The 22,089-nt window shown below is 42.1% G+C and overlaps 1 protein-coding gene across 1 annotated transcript in view; it reads right to left on the bottom strand.

Annotated features, from left to right (window-relative positions):
• The window catches only part of reep5 (receptor accessory protein 5), a 29,629-nt gene extending 9,252 nt beyond the window's left edge, over positions 1 to 20,377 (bottom strand). Inside the window, exons 1-2 of the mRNA XM_048526150.2 lie at positions 20,141 to 20,377; positions 19,406 to 19,499 (exon numbers count right to left, since the gene is read on the bottom strand). Coding sequence (XP_048382107.1) covers positions 19,406 to 19,499; positions 20,141 to 20,258 — 212 coding nt within the window. The 5' untranslated portion in view covers positions 20,259 to 20,377. The remainder of the gene's footprint in view (positions 1 to 19,405; positions 19,500 to 20,140) is intronic.
• Between the last annotated feature and the right edge of the window lie 1,712 nt (positions 20,378 to 22,089).

The following is a 22,089-nucleotide window of genomic DNA, read 5'->3' as shown; positions in this document are numbered from 1 at the left end:
TTAAACAAAAGGCACATCAGCCACCCTCCAGTCATGAGGCACCTCACCCATACTTATAGATGATGCAAATATTTCTGCAACAGATCTCGTAATTTCCTCCCTTACTTCCCACAATATTCTGGGATACATTAGATTAGATTAGATTCCCTACAGTGCAGAAACAGGCCCTTCGGCCCAACAAGTCCACACCGCCCGTTGGAGCATCCCACCCAGACCCATCCCCCAATAACCCACACACCCCTGAACACTACGGGCAATTTAGCATGTCCGATCCACCTAGCCTGCACATCTTTGGACTGTGGGAGGAAACCCACGCAGACATGGGGAGAATGTGCAAACTCCACACAGGCAGTTATTAGGTCAGATCCCGAAGATTTATCCACCTTTATATTCTCTAAAACCTCACGAACTTCCTCTTCTGTAATGTGAACTGTTTTCAAAACAAAGTTTATTTCTCTGCATTCTGCAGACTTCATTTCTTTCTCCACAGTAAAAACTTAAAAGCAATAGCTCAGTTGTCAGTAGAGTCCAGTGCCAGCATATTTGATGATATATACCATTGGCAAACAGAAGGCTCCATAATGTGGTTGCATTGTGCATGTTGGTACATCTAGTATTGTTCAATTACTATAAATTAAAGCCTTAATTATGTCCAAAAGATTTTGACCCTATCCTCAGGAGGTCCAACACCAAGACTTGGGCACATAAATCTAGGCTGACAATACTAGAGTTACTGTGTTTTGGTTGCAATACTAACTCAAGACTCTTTTACCTGTTTAGTTGAACATAAATGTTGCCATTGACACTTTGTGAAAAGTGGGCAGTTCTCCCGGTGTCCTCGCCAACATTCTTCCTCAACATTAATCAGTCCTTCCGCCTCATTTCTGTGTAGGGGTTCTTGGTGTGCATAAAGCTGGCTGCTATATAGTTTGTCTAGAGAAATTAGACTCTAACCATCATAATCAGACTGGCCATGAAGTAACTGCAGGACATCACAAGTGCTATACAAATGAAACTTTTTCCTTTTTCTCATATCATGAGTCTCAGCCAAAGTCAATCTATAACTGGTCACTGGGGATGACTCCTTCTGCTTCTCCCTACAGGAAAGTCAATGCTGCCAGTCCCTAGCATACAAAAATGAAACAAATGGAAAAAAAATAGGTTAGTATTAAAATTTAATGTTACCAACTACCTCCAAAATGCTTTGGTTTTTTTTTCCTTATATTGTTTTAACATTACATGAACTGGTTTGATAAACATAAATGCAATTTAAGTAGCTATAATCAACATTGAATAGAAATTGTGTGCCCCCCCCCCCCGGGACAGCCACAGTGGATTTCACCACCCACCCTCCAAAATTATAAATGAAAATCCCGAAAGATAAAAAAAAGGATTGGTAGTTTAAAGTGTGAAACCAGAGGTATAATTTAAAATATTTATATGTTTCCTATACATGTGCTACACAAGAAAATGACAAGAGGCATGTCAAGCTAATACTTTCAAGACATAATACGCAATTCCAAAACTGAGACATTGAACTAGCACTAACAGTGGGTGATGAAAAAAACTTCCAAAGTCGTGATTTTGATTCACTTCAGGAATTCTGTTGATAATATTGCCTCCATTTTTCCTGATGACGTGTCAAAACTTTGGTATATAGAAAATCATGTTACAAAAATCTATTCATCTCTGACATTATACAAAACTACAAGATTCTCAAAATTATAAAACAAGCATTGATACAGACTTACAATTGTTAAAACTAGTAAATGCAAGCACTCTCACTAAGTTAATAGTTATTCATTTAAATTCAACTTCAGTAGTATTGATGAATTTAAGGAAAAGCTCGACATGCATGAGAGAAAGGAATAGAGCGTTATGACCATAGATTTGGATTGAGGAAGCTCAGGTCGAGCACAAACATGATGTGGACATGGATTGGTTAGGCTGACAGGCCTGTTCTTTGCATCACATTTCCTATATAATCCTATCTGCAAAAGAGCAGTACGATCAGTATTTGCTAAATGAACTGTTAAACTAAGGCTCCACCCAACTGTTCAAATGATTCAGGATTCAAAAAGTGGGGAGTTCTTCACAGATGTGACCAATATCCCCTTCAAACACCAAAACAGGAACTAATTTCACTGCTTTTTTGGGAGCCCTGTTGAAAATGTCTTTTCAGCTATATTTTAATCCCACATGTGCATCACTTTACTTTCACTTCATGCATTAATGCTCTGACCCACGTGTAAACTGGGCGGCACGGTGGCTAGCACTGCAGCCTCGCAGCACCTGAACCAGGGACCTGGGTTCGATTCCAGCCTTGGACAACTGTGTGGCGTTTGCACATTCTCCCTGTGTCTGCGTGGGTTTCCTCCGGGTGCTCCGGTTTCCTCCCACTGTCTAAGGATGGGCAAGTTAGGTGGATCGGCCATGCTAAATTACTCGTGGTGTTCAGGAGTGTGTGGGTTACAGGGGGCTGGGTCTGGGTGGGATGCTTCAAGGGGCGGTGTGGACTTGTTGGGCCAAAGGGCCTGTTTCCACACTGTAGAGAATCTAATCTAAACCATGCTATAATTAAAACAGTCTAGCTGTCCAGTGGCTAAGTCAAACTTCTGTCTCCCAAGTGGAAATTTGATTTTCTTTTATACACAATAATTTAAGAATAACTGCATCTTTCCAAACACACCGTCAGAACAAAAATTCTATTTCAACAGTTCAATTTCTGTGCCAGATCTGCAGCATCATTCACAGTGTAACAGCTTTCTCCTTAGCCTTCTGCGATTTTCTTGATCATCTCTGCAACGCTGTTTATTTCACTATCATTAATCTCAATTCCTGATGATTGCAGCTCCTTGTCTCCCCTGTGGAAAATTCTACTAAACTGGACAGTTATTTTGCTCCCCAATCTCCACAAACAAAACCAACTCTTTATATTAGGAGGCAGTTCTAGAACGTCTCTTTGGGAATAGCAAATTGATTTTTCGTTTTCATGACTCATCATAGTAAGCTTAATGTCAATTTATTTAAATAGTAACTATTTAAATGCTAACCCAGAGAGAGTGACAATGAATAGCCAGCCCAAAATAGTAGACAGATTATTCAGCACTCAAAAGTTCGACCTCCAATAAATTATGATCAAGTAAAATGTAATGAAAACAAAATGAAGGAATAAAATTAACAGCAGTGATATATTATCAATCATTCTTATCAATTCTTTTTACATTGCTTGGTTTAACCATTTAATAAGATCATGGTGATGGCATACAGCATGGTGACAAAGTGAACCTTCCCACAGCTACCAAATCATAATTCTCTAGTTCTATTCAAATTTGAGAATGGGAGTTGTTACATAGCATCCATCATGGCACAGTCATTGTACAGGAATCAGAAAGTGATTACTGCAATGTTGTCAATATTGCAACATTGAAAATATAAGCAACCAGTTTGCACACAGCTCCAAACAGGAATTAAATGAATTACGACACTCCCAAAGTGTCTGAGGACACCACCGTAGTGGGACAGATATCTAACAACGATGAGTCAAAATACAGAAGGGAGATAGAGAGCTTGGTGACATGGTGCAATGAGAAAAATCTCTCTCACAATATCAGCAAAAACTAAAAAACTAATTATTGACTTCAGAAAGAAAGGAGGTGAACATGCCCCTATTTACATCAACGGAACTGAGGTTGAGAGAATGAAGAATATCAAGTTCCTCGGAGTGACGATAACCAACAACCTGTCCTAGACTTAGACGTAGATTGCATGTAGATGCAATGGTCAAGAAGGCACAACAATGCCTCTTCTTCCTCAGGTGGCTCAGGAAATTTGGCATGTACACAAGATCCCTCACCAATTTCTGCAGATGCACCACTGAAAGCACACGGTCCGGTCCGGCAACTGCTCTGCCCAGGATCATAAACTACAGAAGGTGGTGTGCACAGCCCAGGCCATCAAGGAAGCCAACCAGGAAGCCAACCTTCCATCCATGGGCTATTTTAATGACTCACTGCCGCAGAAAGGCAGCCAACATCAAAGACCGATCACACCCTGGTAATGACCTCCTACAACCTCTTCCATCAGGCAGAAAACACAGAAACCTGAACACACACCAGCAGGTTCAGGAACAGTTTCTTTCCTGCCATTATCAGACCGTTGAATGGACTCTGGCCTCAAATAATGTAACCTGCAATGTAACCTTATACCTTGATGTCTTTTTGATTGGTATATCCTTTACTTGCTGTGATCTGCTTGTACCACTCAAACAAAGCTTTTCACTGTATTTTGGCATGAGAGAATAAACTAATCAATTCAAATTTTTGGCTTCAGATTGCTAGAACACAAGACAGGAACAACAAATTAATCAAAAGGACATAAGATAAATGCTGGAAATCAAACAAAAACAGAAAATGCTGCAAACACAGGAAGGAAATTAACTTTAATCCATAGCGAGGAAAAGCAAGTTAATGTTTAGCTGAATACTTAAAAGTAGAAGCCATTACAGTGAAGAGAGCTACATTAGAAATCATGATTCTCCACCCCCCCCCCCCCGCACTGCGGCATAGCTGTAGGGGACAAAGACCAAAAAAAAAGTGTCATTTATAGTGAATAGGCAATGAAAAGAGAACTCAAAAGCTCACACGTTGGGAGAAAATGCTTCCCATTTTTAAAATAGGAACAATATTAATACTTGGGTGATTTAAAAATGTCACATAATCCCTCAAGAGGTTCTAACACCATTGGTTGATCTGGTATCAAATAGAGGAAGCAACCCAGAGCAGCACCATTGCAACTACCAAGACCATAAGATGACAATGGAAAACACACAATGACCTCCTACTTGTAGCACAGGCTTACTAAGGACTTGCAGGAAGACATCTTTAGTAGCACCCATATAAAACTTGCTACAAAGGCTCCCCAAAAGGCATGGGAAACTTCCCATAATTGAGGTCACTCAAGTATCTTAGTGCAGGAAGTTTAATTATATTGCTTTAAAAACAAAATCAAACAAATGCACAATGAACCTAAGTTACTAAAGAGAGAATAAGAACATGCCACTATCTGTTGTAGAGTTTGTAATGAAGTCTTCCAGGTTGACCTCGTAGAATGAGTTTCCTGACTAGAACTATTAATTTGTTCCAAACAAGAAACCCTGGCTGACAGGTACAAACAGAAGCGCCAGAGGTTCTATTCACTTAGACTTGGCTCTGAGGAAGCTGAATAAGCTTCAAGGATTCTCCACATGTAAATAAATTGTCGGGAATACCGGACTCAGTGGTGTTATTTCAGTGATGAGAGAAAAGCATGCTCCTGAAGAAATTCACTCACAACAATCATCTTTGAGTTGGAGTAAGCATTTCTGGCATCATGCTGTTTATTTTGGAAGCTTTGCTGGTTTGATCATGCAGTCAAAGGCTGGACCCATTATGTGGCAACAATGCGTTATTTTTTCTGGGCAAAAGACATTGAGATGGATGAAAAGCAACAAGCAATTCTCCTGGCTGTTGTGGATTTGTAGCTTTATTGTTTATCAGGAGCCTAACTTCCCCGAGGCACCAACTACTAAAATCTTTCAGAAGTGGATGGATCAAGTAAAGGAATATTATGGCTCCAAACCTCCTCTAATTCTGAGACACGATCGGTTTTACATGGCATTTCGAGAACAAAGGGGAAATCCATATAGATTTCTGATTTAGTTAATGTGACTGGTAGAGGCACGTGACTTTGGTGCAAGTCTTAATGAGATGCTGAGAAACCAGACAGTATGCGGGATTAATGATGTGATCGTGCAAAAGCATCTACCATAGCTGAAGCCAAGCAGACTTTGAAAAGACAATACAACTGGCTCTGTCATTGAAAAACACAGCAAGTACAGCATATAAGTTGCAGGTATTTCAATGGTACTGAACACCCTCGCTGGTCTGATTGAGCCTGGGGAACACCAACTGAGTGAAGGCAACTGCACAGCAAAACCCCAAGCACGAGCTTAATGGGCAACATCAGCTGAGAAAGACTGACTCAAAATTTTTCAGTTAGCAAATGGCTGCCTAAGTGAAGTCCCGATTAAATACCTGGAAGTTTTTCAGGAAGGTTTAGGGACTACCTAAGAGCCAGGGCCACCTTGCACGTTGACCAGGAAGCAATCCATGATGCTGCAAGGCTCACCCAATGCTATTTGCATTATGAGCAAAAGTAGAGACAGAAATCAGTATCAAAGGAATCATCAAATCAGTTCAGTTTATGGAAATGGGCAGCACCGCTTGTATCAACTGTGAAACCCAAAGGGTCGGTTTGCCTTTTGTGGGGATTTTAAATGAACTGTAAACTACTTTTTTGCAGCTGGATAAGTAGCCAATCCCTTGTGTACAGGATTTATATGTAAGCTTGGGCGGGGGGGGGGGGGGGGAGGCGGTGGTGGAGGGAAAGAGGAGCAGCAGGTGGTGGTGGTGTGCAGGCCGGGAGCCTGTCCTTCACATGAAATTGGACATGAGCCATGCGTATTTGCAATTGTGATTAGATTAGGATTCCCAGAATGTTGCTACAATTAATACCCAAAACGATTTGTACCAATGGGAGACTACCATTTGCCGTACCATCAGCTTGTGCTTTTCAGTGGACGATACAGAGCATTTTACAAGGTCTACCCTAAGTCGCCATTTACTACACAACATGCTAAAACCAGGGAATACCAATAAGGAGCAACTACAGAACTTGGACATAATCCTTAAACTTTTCTCCGACACTGGCATACACTTGAAAAGGTTTATATGTTTGATCCAGGCACCCCACGTGACCTACTTAGGCTACAGAATTGAAAAGACAAGGTTACACCCATTGGAAGATAAAGTGAGAGCAATCAAAGGTGCCTCGGCTCCCATATCTGTACTGAAGTTTTGGCCTTTGTTTGGGCTGGTAAGTTATTAGTGAACGTTCATTCATAACCTGGCCTCTATCCTGGCATGTTTGTATCAACTCTTAAAGGGTCATCCTTGGAAATGGTGACGTAACCAAGCCACAGCTTTCAGGAAAGTGAAAAAACAGCTATCATCCTCTAAAGTGTTGGCACACATTGATCCTAAGTGAGATCCCGTATTGACATGCAATGCCTTCCTGTATGACATCTGGGTAGTATTAGTTCAGAGGTGGCTCAGTTGGGAGGAACACCTAATAGAATATGCATCCAGGACTTTAACTAATGCAGAACATAAATATAGCCAGGTAGCAAAAGGAGGTTTGGCAGTCCTATTTGGAGTCAAGTAGTTCCACCAATACATTTACAGATGTAAATTTGTCAGAATAATAGACCACAAACCCCTGCTAGGTGTACTTTAAAGAGGACTAGACAGTGCCATCCTCAGGCTGAATTCAGCAGTGGCCGAGTGACAGTGGTTCGTCTGCCTTTCCAATTGTTCTCGAAACTATGGATTCTCCCTCTCTGTCAAGCGTTGAAGGTACCTCAGAATCTGATATGGACACAGCGGATGTCACAGCCCTGAAGCCTTATCTGCCTGAAAAGAATGAATTTCTTCTGAGACCATCTAGGTGCCAATGATGTACTACACGACATCTGTATCAGATGCGGAATTGACCCGGTGTTAAAACACCCCCAGAGGAGCTTCCAAAACAAAAAGGGAAAAAAAAAAGAACAGGCCTACATCCTTGGACAGAGAGGTGGGATGTAGTGGCTGCACTGAAGTCAGCCAGGTCGACCTCACAGGATGAGTTCCCTGATTGGGGCTGTAAAGCTGGTCCAATCTGGGAGCCCTGGCTGACAGATAAACAGGTGTGCCAGAGGTTCTGTTCATTTTGTGAGGAAGCTGGACCAGTGTCAAGGATTCTCCACATGTAATTAAAGGTAGCCTCTGTGGAGTTATTACAACCGTAAAAGCATAGAAAAATTACATCACAGAAAGCCATTCAGGCAAATACATCCGTATGTGTATGGCTGAATAAACAAGCCACCCATTCTATTCATAATTGCAGCTATACAAATCTCTGGTGCGGCCACACTTGGAGTATTGTGTACAGTTCTGGTCACCGCATTATAAGGATGTGGAAGCTTTGGAAAGGGTGCAGAGGAGACTTACTAGGATGTTGCCTGGTATGGACGGAAGGTCTTACGAGGAAAGGCTGAGGGACTTGAGGCTGTTTTCATTAGAGAGAAGAAGGTTGAGAGGTGACTTAATTGAAACATATAAAATAATCAGAAGGTTAGATAGGGTGGATGGGGAGAGCCTTTTTCCTAGGATGGTGACGGCAAACACGAGGGGGCATAGATTTAAATTGAGGGGTGAAAGATATAGAACAGATGTCAGAGGTAATTTCTTTATTCAGAGTAGTAAGGGAATGGAACACTTTGCCTGCAACGGTAGTAGATTCGCCAACTTTAGGTACATTTAAGTCGTCATTGGACAAGCATATGGATGTACATGGAATAGTGTAGGTTAGATGGGCTTCAGATTGGTATGATAGGCCGGCACAACATTGAAGGCCGAAGGGCCTGTACTGTGCTGTAATGTTCTATGTTCTATGTTCTAATTAGGAGTACCTGGTCGGTAGCCTTGTAAGTTAGAGCTTCAGGTGCAGATCCAGGTTCCCTTTAAATGATTTGAGGGTTAGTGTCTTAACCACTAGCTTGGCAGCAAATTCAGACACACTCCACCGCTTCATACATTCTATTACCTAAAAACTGTGTTTCCTGGTTAATGGCTTCTCCATTGGAGTGGACAGGTAAGACCCCTTTCCCTAAGCCCCTCATTATTCTGTACACCTTTTAAATTACAAGAACCATTAGGGATCAGGCGCAGGTTGGGGTACAGCAGTTGAAAGGTAAGATAACAATATACTAGTAAAAGTCGTAAATCAGATCAAATTAAGGATGCACCAAGAGGAATAATGCAGCAAAATTCTAGGTGCAATAAGCTGAAGTGACCAAAATTGATGCAACAACGTACAATGGAAACAGCAGATGGGATAAATTGGTCCCACTGAAGTCCAAATAAATTTTGCCGCAGCCCCGAGCTTTAGTCAGACCTCATGTCTTCAGTTATTACTATTGTATGGAAAACTGGTGTAGAAGATACAAACTAGCAGACACAATAATGGCAATTCCTACAGCTGAATCTAGAGACACAGAATTTCACACCAGTCTGTGCTGGTACCCTCCCTCCATCTTTTCCTCAGGCCATTTCACTAAATGTGAATAGGGTAAGGGATCAGAAAGCTTACCTCCCCACAAGTTGGCTGTAGCTAACTGACTCTGTGAAGGCCCCATTACCGCCAGGTAGTTGGAGCTGTTGACAACCAGTCTCACTCCTTGAAGACAGCCTCTAGGTGGCAGCATAGGGTCCAGCCATCCAAGTTAGTTTACAGGCCCAAATCACTAACTATTCTGTGATTTCTCCCTCCAAAATGATGGTCTGGCGACTGTCTATTTTTTCCTTAATCCATCTTGGAACACTACTTTTGGAAGAAGCCCGAGAGCCTTCTACATGATATTCATCTTCAAAGGCCTGCCTAATGTTATTAATTAGCCAATTTTGGGAAAAATCACACCAGGACGACTGTTGCCTGCAATGAAGTGTGCGCTTCTGTCATCCATTTTACCTGATAGTCCACAATAAAATTCCTACACATACCTTCACATCACGAGAACAGAATTAATTTTCAACAGTTCCATGAAAGACCTAAAGAAATGGTAACTTATTCAAACTGTTAATCTTCGATACTGCAAGGAGTCTATTGAGTGGGCATATTTCTGCAGTATTGGGACCGGAGAATCAGACAAATATTAAAATGAATGGCTTCAATTATAGCTATACATTAGGAAAGGATTAAAAGAAGTTGAGGTTAAAAATGTAGGATAGTTGATTAGCATTTTAGGTTGTTGTCCACTAACATGAACACTGGTACTATAAAGTACCTGAACATAGATATTCAGTGATTCCTCCAGCATCTGTCTGGCACTGATGTGAAAACTCACAAAAGAATCATAAGTAAAAAGGAAGATTTAGGAGGTACACTAATAGAAGTTCTTCTGAACTGCAGGCCATGTTAAACTACACACTATTTTATACTAATACCGAATGGAAACTGAGCATTTCAAAATGTGCAAATGAAAGCTAATTTGATATTAATTGAACTTTTAAAAAGGTAAATGTTTGATCAAAAATAAACTATCATACGAAAAAAGGAAAACAAGTAGCATTTCAGTTTTTCTTCCATATCTAGCCAAGCAAAGAAAAACATCAAATCAACGGTGCATTCAAATACTGTCTGAACAGCTGCCAATGTATGAGTCATGAAATATTTTACATCAAGAACACTGGAAATCTTTACCTGCAAACCAGCCCACAACAGAATTTCAAAAAAAATTCAGAATTCAAAAAAGACACAAACGCCCAAAATGTTGGGGTATATAGAAAAGCTAACTGAAAGCAGTGAACAATGAAACTGAAGAATATTTTCCCCAAAGAAGTTGTTTCTGGAGGTCATTAAGTATACACCACCTAAAATGTAAACAAATCATTCATGGATTTTAAAACAAAACACTCCCAGTGTGCGATACAGAAGTAAGACCGCAGAATCTTGTTGTTATAATATTGTTTGTGACCTCCCCCAACTAGTGCATGTGACACACCAATCCCCAAAAGAAAAAAAACATAGGTGTATTTCTTCTGCAGCCCATCCCAAGGAACTTATTCTAAAGACTAAAAACTGAAAAAACAAGAATCCAATTCAGCTACTTTTCCTAAGACAACGATGTTTGAAATGAGAAAGGATGCAGGCAAAAGTAAAAAGAACAGTGTTGTACCAGTTGTATTTTCCCTCCTCACCACTTAAACAAGGTGATGTATAGGTGAATGGTGAGTTAAGGGTGGTGCTATAATTATTGTCATCCAACTGTTTTGCCATTTACAATAATGTACGTTAGCGGGGATCTACTTTCCAAATGTTTTGATTTTCACAAGCTATGGAAACAATTTAATACTTAGTTTCTGCTAATACCAAATGGCAGAAAGTTTAAAAATTCTCACTACCTTTCGCTAAGAAGCACAAAAAGAAAGCATGTGTGTAATTTGTGTTCAGAAACTTTTGATTACATCACAAACCACAAGAGTGGAGCAAGAGCTGCAACAGGCATCCGAACTGAAATCTGTGGTTATGCCCAATAATGCAAAATTTGCTTTTTACAGTCTTGCAGTTTCCTGGCAGTATATTGTCATTTTCATGTTCACCATTACCAGCACTAAGAACTGTCACTCCATCATAAACGCATCATAAATCTCTGATTGATCAGATAGATTGATAGCAATTTACCGTGTCATCACTTTAGATCATTATCAACTTTCAGTAATGATCGACTGAAGTAAGGATGTTGAATGTCACGATCAACTCATTCTTACCAGGAAGATTATGTTGACCACCAGTGTGAATTTGCTGCAATATTCAGAGTATTTAAATACATTTGAAGGTTTAAAATATTAAAGCCACAACAATTACGATGTCATAGGCTCACCACCATCTTTGTCAGATGGGTGCCTAAAGTTAGTTACATAGGAACAAGGAGTTCTGAGTAAGGATCGCTAGACCCTTCAGTTTTTTTTTCTTCACAGATGTTGCCAGACTTGCTGAGCTTTTCCAGTAACTTTATTTTTGTTCCTGATCACAGCATCCAGTTCTTTTTGGGTTTCTTTTAAAATTACAAAGGAAGTTGTACATTCACTCAAAAATCAACACCTATTGTATTTTTATTTTTTGATGTACAAAGTCCTAGGTGAACAAAACCTACCATATTACATGCCACTGATGCATTCAAACCAGGCTTTGTGCCCTCTGCCCTCAATATAAATTGCATATTATATTTTGGGTGAGCACAGGATAAGTGTAAATATATAATAACAGTTCCCAAACTATTTCTCATTGGGAACTTATTTCAAGGCTTGAAAATTGCTATGCCTCTCACAGCAGAGGCCTGTTAGAGTAATGTACAGGTATTATAATAGTCAGATTTTCACAGCAGCCATTGGTACCTCAGAGTTCATGATCCCAAAAACTTCAGTTCATGACCCCAGAGCAGGTCACAACATACACAGAATCAAATCTGCCAATCCTTACAATTAAGTCTTAAGCACAAAATTGGTTACTTCAGCAAGATATTACAGCACTAACAATACCCTGAGTTATCATTGTCAGTAGACAAACGTTAATTAACACCTGATAGAAAAGTTTGGCAAGACTGAAACACAAAGTGTACTCTCAAATTTTAAGATGTTAATCTAAATTGAGATATATTTTATACATTTTTGACTAGCTTTGTGGTAATTAAAAAAGGTAGATGCTGAAAATTTGAATAAGCAAATTTTCGTGTCTCCCTATTGGATTACAAAAGTGACCTTGATTAAAGTCATGTGAAAGCTGAGCTAACACACCCGCATAGCTGAAGATTGCATGAATGCGCACATGGAAAACCAAGTGACAAATAAAAAGAGGGAAAACATTCATGGAGAAAGCAAAAAAGCTGATAACTTTGTAATTGTTCCTTATACGTTCAAAAGGGAAGACAAGGCTACTTTTTGTTTTTGGTGCACTGGCATAACCACATTTAAACAAAAATAACTCATCTCACTAACAGCTCAGCTTTCAAAAACGATGTAAAATCTCAGCACTATAGTAAGGTTATTTATTTTCTGTCACTTTGGCAGGAACAATCAAGGTTTGCAATTCTTTCTTAACAAGATGAAAGTAGTCATAAATAAAAAACATACTAAAGGGATTCAAACTTCCAACATTAGACTCTCCGAATAACTGAATGCTAAAATAACCAAAATTATGAACAGATTTCATTAATTCCACCTATAATTGTGGCTTTTCAAATCAATCTTTAAAGCAGCTCATCATTGAAGTCATATACTTTTCATATGAAACCCTGTAACTGATTCAATGATTTACTAATAAATGCATTAGATCCTTACACACAGGAAAATGACAGACATGGAATTTCTTCACTTTCTGTACAGCGGGTCATTCAGCTCCAAGTCTGCTCTGCCATTCAACAAGATAATGGCTGATCTGATAATCCTCAGCTCCACTTTCTTGCCTTGTCCCCATAACTGTTGATTCCTTTACTGGTTAAAGTCCTATCTATCTCAACCCTGAATTTACTTAATGACTCAGCCTCAACACCCTTGTGGTTAAAAAAAATTCCACAGATTCAATCAGAGAAGAAATTTCTCTTATTGCTGTGCAATGAGCAATAAAATGTGCAACCCCTTATTCTAACACTTTACCCTCTGCCCCATACTTTCCCACAAGAGAATTAGCCATTCGGTATTTACCTTGTCTTTTCAGAATCCTCTGCATTTCAACAAAGTTGCTCCTCATTAAATATTCCAACAAGTACAGACCTAACCTACTTAATCTCTCCTCACAAGGCAGTCTCTCCATAGCTGGTATCAGCCTGGTGAAGGTTCTCTGGATTGCTTCCAATGCAAGTACTTCTTTCTTTAAACAAAGGACATGAAACTATTCACAGTATTTCAGCTGTGATGTGACTAATGCCTTGTATAATTTTAGCAAAACCTACCTATTCATATATTCCGAGATAATGGGAACTGCAGATGCTGGAGATTCCAAGATAATAAAATGTGAGGCTGGATGAACACAGCAGGCCAAGCAGCATCTCAGGAGCACAAAAGCTGACGTTTCGGGCCTAGACCCTTCATCAGAGAGGGGGATGGGGGGAGGGAACTGGAATAAATAGGGAGAGAGGGGGAGGCGGACCGAAGATGGAGAGCAAAGAAGATAGGTGGAGAGGGTGTAGGTGGGGAGGTAGGGAGGGGATAGGTCAGTCCAGGGAAGACGGACAGGTCAAGGAGGTGGGATGAGGTTAGTAGGTAGCTGGGGGTGCGGCTGGGGGTGGGAGGAAGGGATGGGTGAGAGGAAGAACCGGTTAGGGAGGCAGAGACAGGTTGGACTGGTTTTGGGATGCAGTGGGTGGGGGGGAAGAGCTGGGCTGGTTGTGTGGTGCAGTGGGGGGAGGGGATGAACTGGGCTGGTTTAGGGATGCAGTGGGGGAAGGGGAGATTTTGAAACTGGTGAAGTCCACATTGATACCATATGGCTGCAGGGTTCCCAGGCGGAATATGAGTTGCTGTTCCTGCAACCTTCGGGTGGCATCATTGTGGCAGTGCAGGAGGCCCATGATGGACATGTCATCAAGAGAATGTGAGGGGGAGTGGAAATGGTTTGCGACTGGGAGGTGCAGTTGTTTGTTGCGAACTGAGCGGAGGTGTTCTGCAAAGCGGTCCCCAAGCCTCCGCTTGGTTTCCCCAATGTAGAGAAAGCCGCACCGGGTACAGTGGATGCAGTATACCACATTGGCAGATGTGCAGGTGAACCTCTGCTTAATGTGGAATGTCGTCTTGGGGCCTGGGATGGGGGTGAGGCAGGAGGTGTGGGGACAAGTGTAGCATTTCCTGCGGTTGCAGGGGAAGGTGCCGGGTGTGGTGGGGTTAGGGTTAGGCCCACTTCCTACAGACTAAGGGGGTGGCCATGGGCACCCGCATGGGCCCCAGCTATGCCTGCCTCTTTGTAGGTTACGTGGAACAGTCCATCTTCCGCACCTACACAGGCCCCAAACCCCACCTCTTCCTCCGGTACATTGATGACTGTATCGGCGCCGCCTCTTGCTCCCCAGAGGAGCTCGAACAGTTCATCCACTTCACCAACACCTTCCACCCCAACCTTCAGTTCACCTGGGCCATCTCCAGCACATCCCTCACCTTCCTGGACCTCTCAGTCTCCATCTCAGGCAACCAGCTTGTAACTGATGTCCATTTCAAGCCCACCGACTCCCACAGCTACCTAGAATACACCTCCATGCAAAAACTCCATCCCCTATTCCCAATTCCTCCGCCTCCGCCGCATCTGCTCCCACGATAAGACATTCCACTCCCGCACATCCCAGATGTCCAAGTTCTTTAAGGACCGCAACTTCCCCCCCACGGTGATTGAGAACGCCCTTGACCGCGTCTCCCGCATTTCCCGCGACACATCCCTCACACCCCGCCCCCGCCACAACCGCCCCAAGAGGATCCCCCTCGTTCTCACACACCACCCTACCAACCTCCGGATACAACGCATTATCCTCCGACACTTCCGCCATTTACAATCCGACCCCACCACCCAAGACATTTTTCCATCCCCACCCCTGTCTGCTTTCCGGAGAGACCACTCTCTCCGTGACTCCCTTGTTCGCTCCACACTGCCCTCCAACCCCACCACACCCGGCACCTTCCCCTGCAACCGCAGGAAATGCTACACTTGTCCCCACACCTCCTCCCTCACCCCCATCCCAGGCCCCAAGACGACATTCCACATTAAGCAGAGGTTCACCTGCACATCTGCCAATGTGGTATACTGCATCCACTGTACCCGGTGTGGCTTTCTCTACATTGGGGAAACCAAGCGGAGGCTTGGGGACCGCTTTGCAGAACACCTCCGCTCAGTTCGCAACAAACAACTGCACCTCCCAGTCGCAAACCATTTCCACTCCCCCTCACATTCTCTTGATGACATGTCCATCATGGGCCTCCTGCACTGCCACAATGATGCCACCCGAAGGTTGCAGGAACAGCAACTCATATTCCGCCTGGGAACCCTGCAGCCATATGGTATCAATGTGGACTTCACCAGTTTCAAAATCTCCCCTTCCCCCACTGCATCCCTAAACCAGCCCAGTTCATCCCCTCCCCCCACTGCACCACACAACCAGCCCAGCTCTTCCCCCCCACCCACTGCATCCCAAAACCAGTCCAACCTGTCTCTGCCTCCCTAACCGGTTCTTCCTCTCACCCATCCCTTCCTCCCACCCCCAGCCGCACCCCCAGCTACCTACTAACCTCATCCCACCTCCTTGACCTGTCCGTCTTCCCTGGACTGACCTATCCCCTCCCTACCTCCCCACCTACACCCTCTCCACCTATCTTCTTTGCTCTCCATCTTCGGTCCGCCTCCCCCTCTCTCCCTATTTATTCCAGTTCCCTCCCCCCATCCCCCTCTCTGATGAAGGGTCTAGGCCCGAAACGTCAGCTTTTGTGCTCCTGAGATGCTGCTTGGCCTGCTGTGTTCATCCAGCCTCACATTTTATTATTCATATATTCCACTCCCTTTGACACAAAGGCCAACAATCCGTTCGCCTTCCCTATTCTTGCTAAATTTGTACATTAGATTATGTCGGATGAGGATTCCCACTGTTTTGCAGCTGTCTGCAGTTATTCTTCATTTAACTAATAATCGCCTCCTCTACTCTTCCTGCTAAAAAGTGAATAACAATACACTTTCCCACTTCACATTCCATCTGCTAAGTTTTTGCATACTCGCTTAACAGATCTATATCTCTTTGCAGTCTCTAGGTCATCCTCACCACTTGCCTTCCATGCTAGTCGATAAAAAAAGTATCAAATTTGAGTTTGTGCAAAAGAAAACGCAGAAGTATATTTGACAAAGATTTTCAAAAGATCTAGTTAATCTCAAATAGAAACAACATCTAATACAATAAGTCTAATGCATAGAACACTGGATCTAATCAGATATGAACATTGACACTTCCAAAAAAGCTTAGACATCCACTTAAAGAATAGAGCAGTATTTTTTATAAGATGATTTTATAACACAATGCTGCATTTCAATACAATTTTTGTTATGAAAAACCAATGCCATAGAAAGCTATGGCATTGGTTTTTCATAGCAAAAATTGTATTGAAATGCAGCATCGTGTTATCTGCACGACAAAACCTAATCGTTACAATGGAGCCACCAAGAAAACTGCAACAAGGCCATTTTGAAGAATCATCACCAGAGCCCTGAATCAAAGAGTGTGGTGGAAGGATCATCAGGCAAATCACTAGGGACTCAGAAGGAGAACACAGATCTGTATCAAACACAACGGATGATTTTCTGAGGTTGTTTCCATTGATGGGTTATTTCATTGGACTTATATACCCTGGAAAAAAAGGGAACCCCCTCCCACTTCCCCAAACCAAGTAACGTGATTCCCATGGCAGGGATGAGGCCTCTAAGCAGGCACTTAATTAGCCTTCCGCCCAGTAGCTATCCTTGAACCGGACTTAGTGGGGAGGAGGGTGTTGGGGAGCCATGAATTTTCACCCGGCACATCCCTATTCATTTTTAAAATTCTTTGGTGGGATGAGAGTGCTGCTGGCTGGGCCCGCATTTACTGTCCTACAGAAGGTAGTGGTGACCTCACTTCTTGAACTACTGCACTCCACTTGGTAGATAGGTCCACAATGTTGTTGGGGAGTGAGCAACCCATTTCAAGAACTTCCTCCTTCAAGTCTCCCAGCTCATCTCCACGGAATGTATTAAATTCCACTCACAATGGTCACCAAGCTGCCACGAAGTTATGGCAATTATCTATCAGGTTTTCCCCTGTAGATGTTTTTCAAAAGCATATCAAGCTTTCCAAATAACTTTGTGCTACATATATAAAAGCAAAATGTGGGTGTTGGAAATAACTAAAAATCAAAAATGCCGGAGAAACTCAGGAGTTCTGGCAGCATCTGTGGAGAGAAATAAAGTTAACATTTTGAGACTGATATAACTCTTCAGAAGAACGTTAGTATCAAATATAACCTAGCATTGACTCACAAAACTAAAAGCATTAAATCATGCTGCATGGAACAGACCCTTCAGTACAAATAGTCCACTCTGATCATGTTCCCAAACTAAACTAGTTCTATTGCCCATATTTGGCCCATCTCCTTCCAAACCTTTCCTATCCATATATTTATCCAAATGGCTTTTAAACATTAACTATATCTGCATCCACTACTTTCTCTAGTAGTTTATTCCATATACGAACCACATTGTGAAAAAAGCCGCCCCTCATGTTTGAAATCTTCCCCCTCACCTTAAAAGACATGTCCCCTAGTTTTAAACTCCCCCACCTGAGGGAAAAGATGCCTATTTACCTTATCTGTATCCCCCATAATTTTATAAATGTCTAAGATCGCCCCTCAACCTCCTTTACTCCAGTGAAAAAAAAAAGTCCCAGCCTATCTTTGTAATTCATATTTTCCACTCCTGACAGCATCTTGGTAAATCTTCTCTGAACCTTCTCCAATTTAATAAGATCTTTCTTCCAGTAGAGCAACCAGAACTGGACACAGTACTCCAGAAGAGGCCTTACCAACATCCCGTAAAATCTCAACAGGACATCTCAACTTCTACACTCAAAACGTCTGAGCAACGAAGGCAAGTATGCAAAACATCTTAAAACTTGCCCACATGTGATGCAGATTTCAAAGAATAATGTACCTGAACCCATATGTCTGTCTGCCCTACAATACTACCCAGAGCCTTACCATTAATTATACAAGTCTTGCCCTTGTTTGTGGGTCGCTAGTAGTTCTAATATCAGTACCTGTTGAGTTCAAATTCTAACAGTAGTGTCAAGAATTAACCTCAGCAACTCGAAGGAAGGTGAGAAAGGAGGGCCTGTCTGATCATCTTCCTAAGTGTTTCTGAGTGTATGTACTGCTCATGTCAGACTAGGAACAGTGGACAGGCAGAGTTGGAGGCTGACAAAGCAGAATTTCCACACTCCGGCCTGTTTGCTATATTTGCCCTACTGCTGCAGCTCTGGCCAAGGATGGGATCTTCCAGAAGACAGAAGACTATGCCCAGGACTGCTGCTGAGCCATTCTCAGCCCACAGCTTCTCCATTACCAAAGACTAAAATGGCCATCAGCACATTGAGACAGGGCTAGCGATGCTGACTGACTGTGTACTATATTGCTCCATGTTGTTGCTGTGTTAACTGTAAACCCATCCCTTCTGGAAGCATCTGACAAGGGTGAAATGTCAACTGCATGATGCAATATCATCAAGCCTCACATGAAAAATGGTCACATGAACAAAGTGCTAATGCTCACTTGGAATGGTGCACAAGCACAATTTCAATACCTTTGACAAAGTAACAAAATTAAAATCAAGCACACTGAAATAAATACATTTGAAGTAGCTACTCCTGTCTACATGCAAAGATTGTTCCAGTAGATTATTAAACAAATTTGACAGCACTCAACCTGGACACCCAACTGGTGTGGTAATATGTAACATCCTACTGCATCACCCCCAGTTCACAGGCACCTCTACTTGGTTTTTAATAGTCCCAATCTACAAAAAAGTGTAAAGTAACTAATAAATGATTAAATTTAGAAATTTCTGTTCCTCACATACAACCAGATTAGATTAAGGGTGCAACCATTAATCCCAGATGATTAATTTAGGAAAATGGGAACTGTTCCAACATAAGATTAAATCGCCAATTAATCCCATTCATTCAATTTCGAATTAAAGTAAATCGGATGTCACTTACGAGATATAAGCAGGGTAAACGAATCCGATCAAATTGCAAAGTAAAGATGCTGCATAACCGATCACCAGGTAAATGGAAATGCTTGCAATGACAGCTGTTAAAAATACAAGGTACGTTAATGACTCTGTTTCAATCAGTCATGCAATTCAACAACAAAAGGCGGAAACGAAATATGATAGGCCCGTCAAATTACGTTCTTTTTGGCAAATATTCGTCAACTGTGTGAAAGTGGCATAACGGATAACCTTATGTTTACAAGCTGACTCCCTGATTCACAGTGTAAAAGCCCAATACCGACATTCGTAATACTATACTTCTTCACCAAAGGGGGATGTTGACATCTAATGGAAATCAAGTGTTTATGAAATGGCCACCTCATCATCCCACATTTAAACAAAAAAATATGATAGGGCAAAACGTCTCGTTTATAAATATACTTACTCTACAACCCTGTGCAAACTGCTGTAAATTTAATTACACTTCTCTAACACATTGTATCGGATTACAGAAACTACATAAAGCACAACGTCCGACTGCACAGCATTTCTGTGGAGGTGACGCTGCGTTTTAGTTTTTAAAAGACCTAGTTTCCAGGTCTCAGCGTCATATGTAGATGTTACTCTGACATGATAGAGTTAATATTTCGATGGATAGATGTGAATACCCCTCACGAGTTGGAAGGCAGTTTTGGCAGTGATCGCGTGCCTGGGCTGTCCCCACCCTGCGGTGACTCACCCAGCGCAATGTAACGTCTGTTCACTCCTGTCTTGCTCTCAATTTTCCCCAAGGTATCTGCAAGCAGGTTTTTCTCCTTGAGAAACTTGTCAAAGCGCTGCATGAACGACTCAGCCATGACCAGTGTCAGTATGTCTATTTACTTCTCTGTGTACCCGCTAGCTGCTCCTGGGACTGCAGGCTCGAGCGCTCCGTCTTTGGAATGTCTACAGCGGGAGGGGCTCGTGGCTCGGAGCTCGCAGCACGTCACCACGCCTGCGTCACAATGGCTAGCTGCAGTGTTTGACGAAGGTGCTGAAGACGAGGCAGTGCCGGGCGGTTCCACGTTTAACCTGCTGCTCGTCTGCTCTACATCCCATTGCAGCTGTCTTGACTTACTGTATCGTGCTGCCATTTTTTTTAATCCATGTCATTTTGTGACTTTTTTTGTTCCTTCCCACTTATGAATTTCCTCTGACTGGCCTTTTAGAACTTTGCTGCTGCTCAGAGGTCTCGTTTGGCATATTACATTAGTGCTTTTGTATTCAGTTTGTGAGCATCCTTACGTACTTTCTCTGAGCAATTTCGAATCTATATTTTGTTTCATCCACTTGCAGGTCAGTTCGAGGTGCAAGTTTTAGCCTTATCTTGGGATCGCTGTTCAACTCAGTCAGTATTTCGGTATAGAACAATCGAGCTAGATCTAGCCCAGGACTCTTGACTCCACGTATGTCTCCATTTAAAAAAAACTTGGAAATTTCATGTCCTAAAACTTACCGATACATTTGTAGCAAATTTTGAATGTTCTTTGGGTACTCTGCTTTTTAACCTTTTTTCCCCACTTGCATGAATGAAGTCTTCTTAACGTCTTGTGAGGAAGTTACTTTCACAATCACAGGTACCAGATCTTTGAAAAGCAAAAAAAAAGGCGGAAGTAGAACACGACAATGGGGAACAAATTGAGAATTTTACTGACAGTGACCGAATTCCTGTCATAGAGGGAATGTTCCTTTTTCCTTCTGTTGTTGGGACGTATGAAAGCTGACACTTGGGGCCTCCTTGTCACATTTAGAAACATCTTGCTAGACTTCTGCTTTACTTGCCTCCCATATCGAATGCCCACGGGAGTCCATCTGTCTTCCATCATGCCAACATCTGAACTTGCGACAAGATTGTCGCACTATAATTTTGATCCATGAGATGCTGAGAATGTGGCACAAATAGCTGAGCTTCCTTTAGTGATAGTGTTGTGATCCCAGTTTATGTTGTAGCTAGTAAGACAAAAGAAATAAAAATAAAATAATTATTATAACAAGTTTTTTTTAAAAAAATTAGCAACGTGCTGTATGGTATAATTCCATTAAGCCCAACACCATTCATTGCTGGAATCACACTGGAGACAATGCCTTTCTCTACTACATCTATAGGGCTTGACTTAGTTGTGGCTTCAATTCCCCATCTTGAGAATCTGATAGCGCCCTTCACATATCAAACATTAGACTGTGTCAGCTTCAAATAACCCATTCAGGGCTTTAACCTAACACTCCTGATCTAGAACTTTTAAATTAAACTCCTCACACTGAGATGATCCATTTCATAACTGTTCTAAACTACCCATTTCCTTTAGGAGCAACTGCCTCATGCACCCAGCTTTATCGCTTTATCTAAGACTTCTGCAAAACTGAAACCAAAAAGGCTTTCTTCAAGCACTGAGATAGTAGGAACTGCCAATGCTGGAGTCTGAGATAACAAGGTGTAGAGCTGGATGAACGCAGCAGCTAGGCAGCATCAGAGGAGCAGGAAGGTTGATGTTTTGGGTCTGGACCATTCTTCAGAAATGGCAAAGGGAAATGGAACTCTGAAATAAATAGAGAGAGGGAGACAATGCTGGAAGGTGGATAGAGGAGCAGCTAGGTGGAGAGAAGATGAACAGGTCAAGGAGGTGGGGACGAAGCCAGGACAGGTGATTG

This window comes from Stegostoma tigrinum, chromosome 3 (assembly GCF_030684315.1).
Source record: "Stegostoma tigrinum isolate sSteTig4 chromosome 3, sSteTig4.hap1, whole genome shotgun sequence".
NCBI lineage: Eukaryota > Metazoa > Chordata > Chondrichthyes > Orectolobiformes > Stegostomatidae > Stegostoma > Stegostoma tigrinum.
This window is presented reverse-complemented; position numbering and strand designations above follow the sequence as displayed.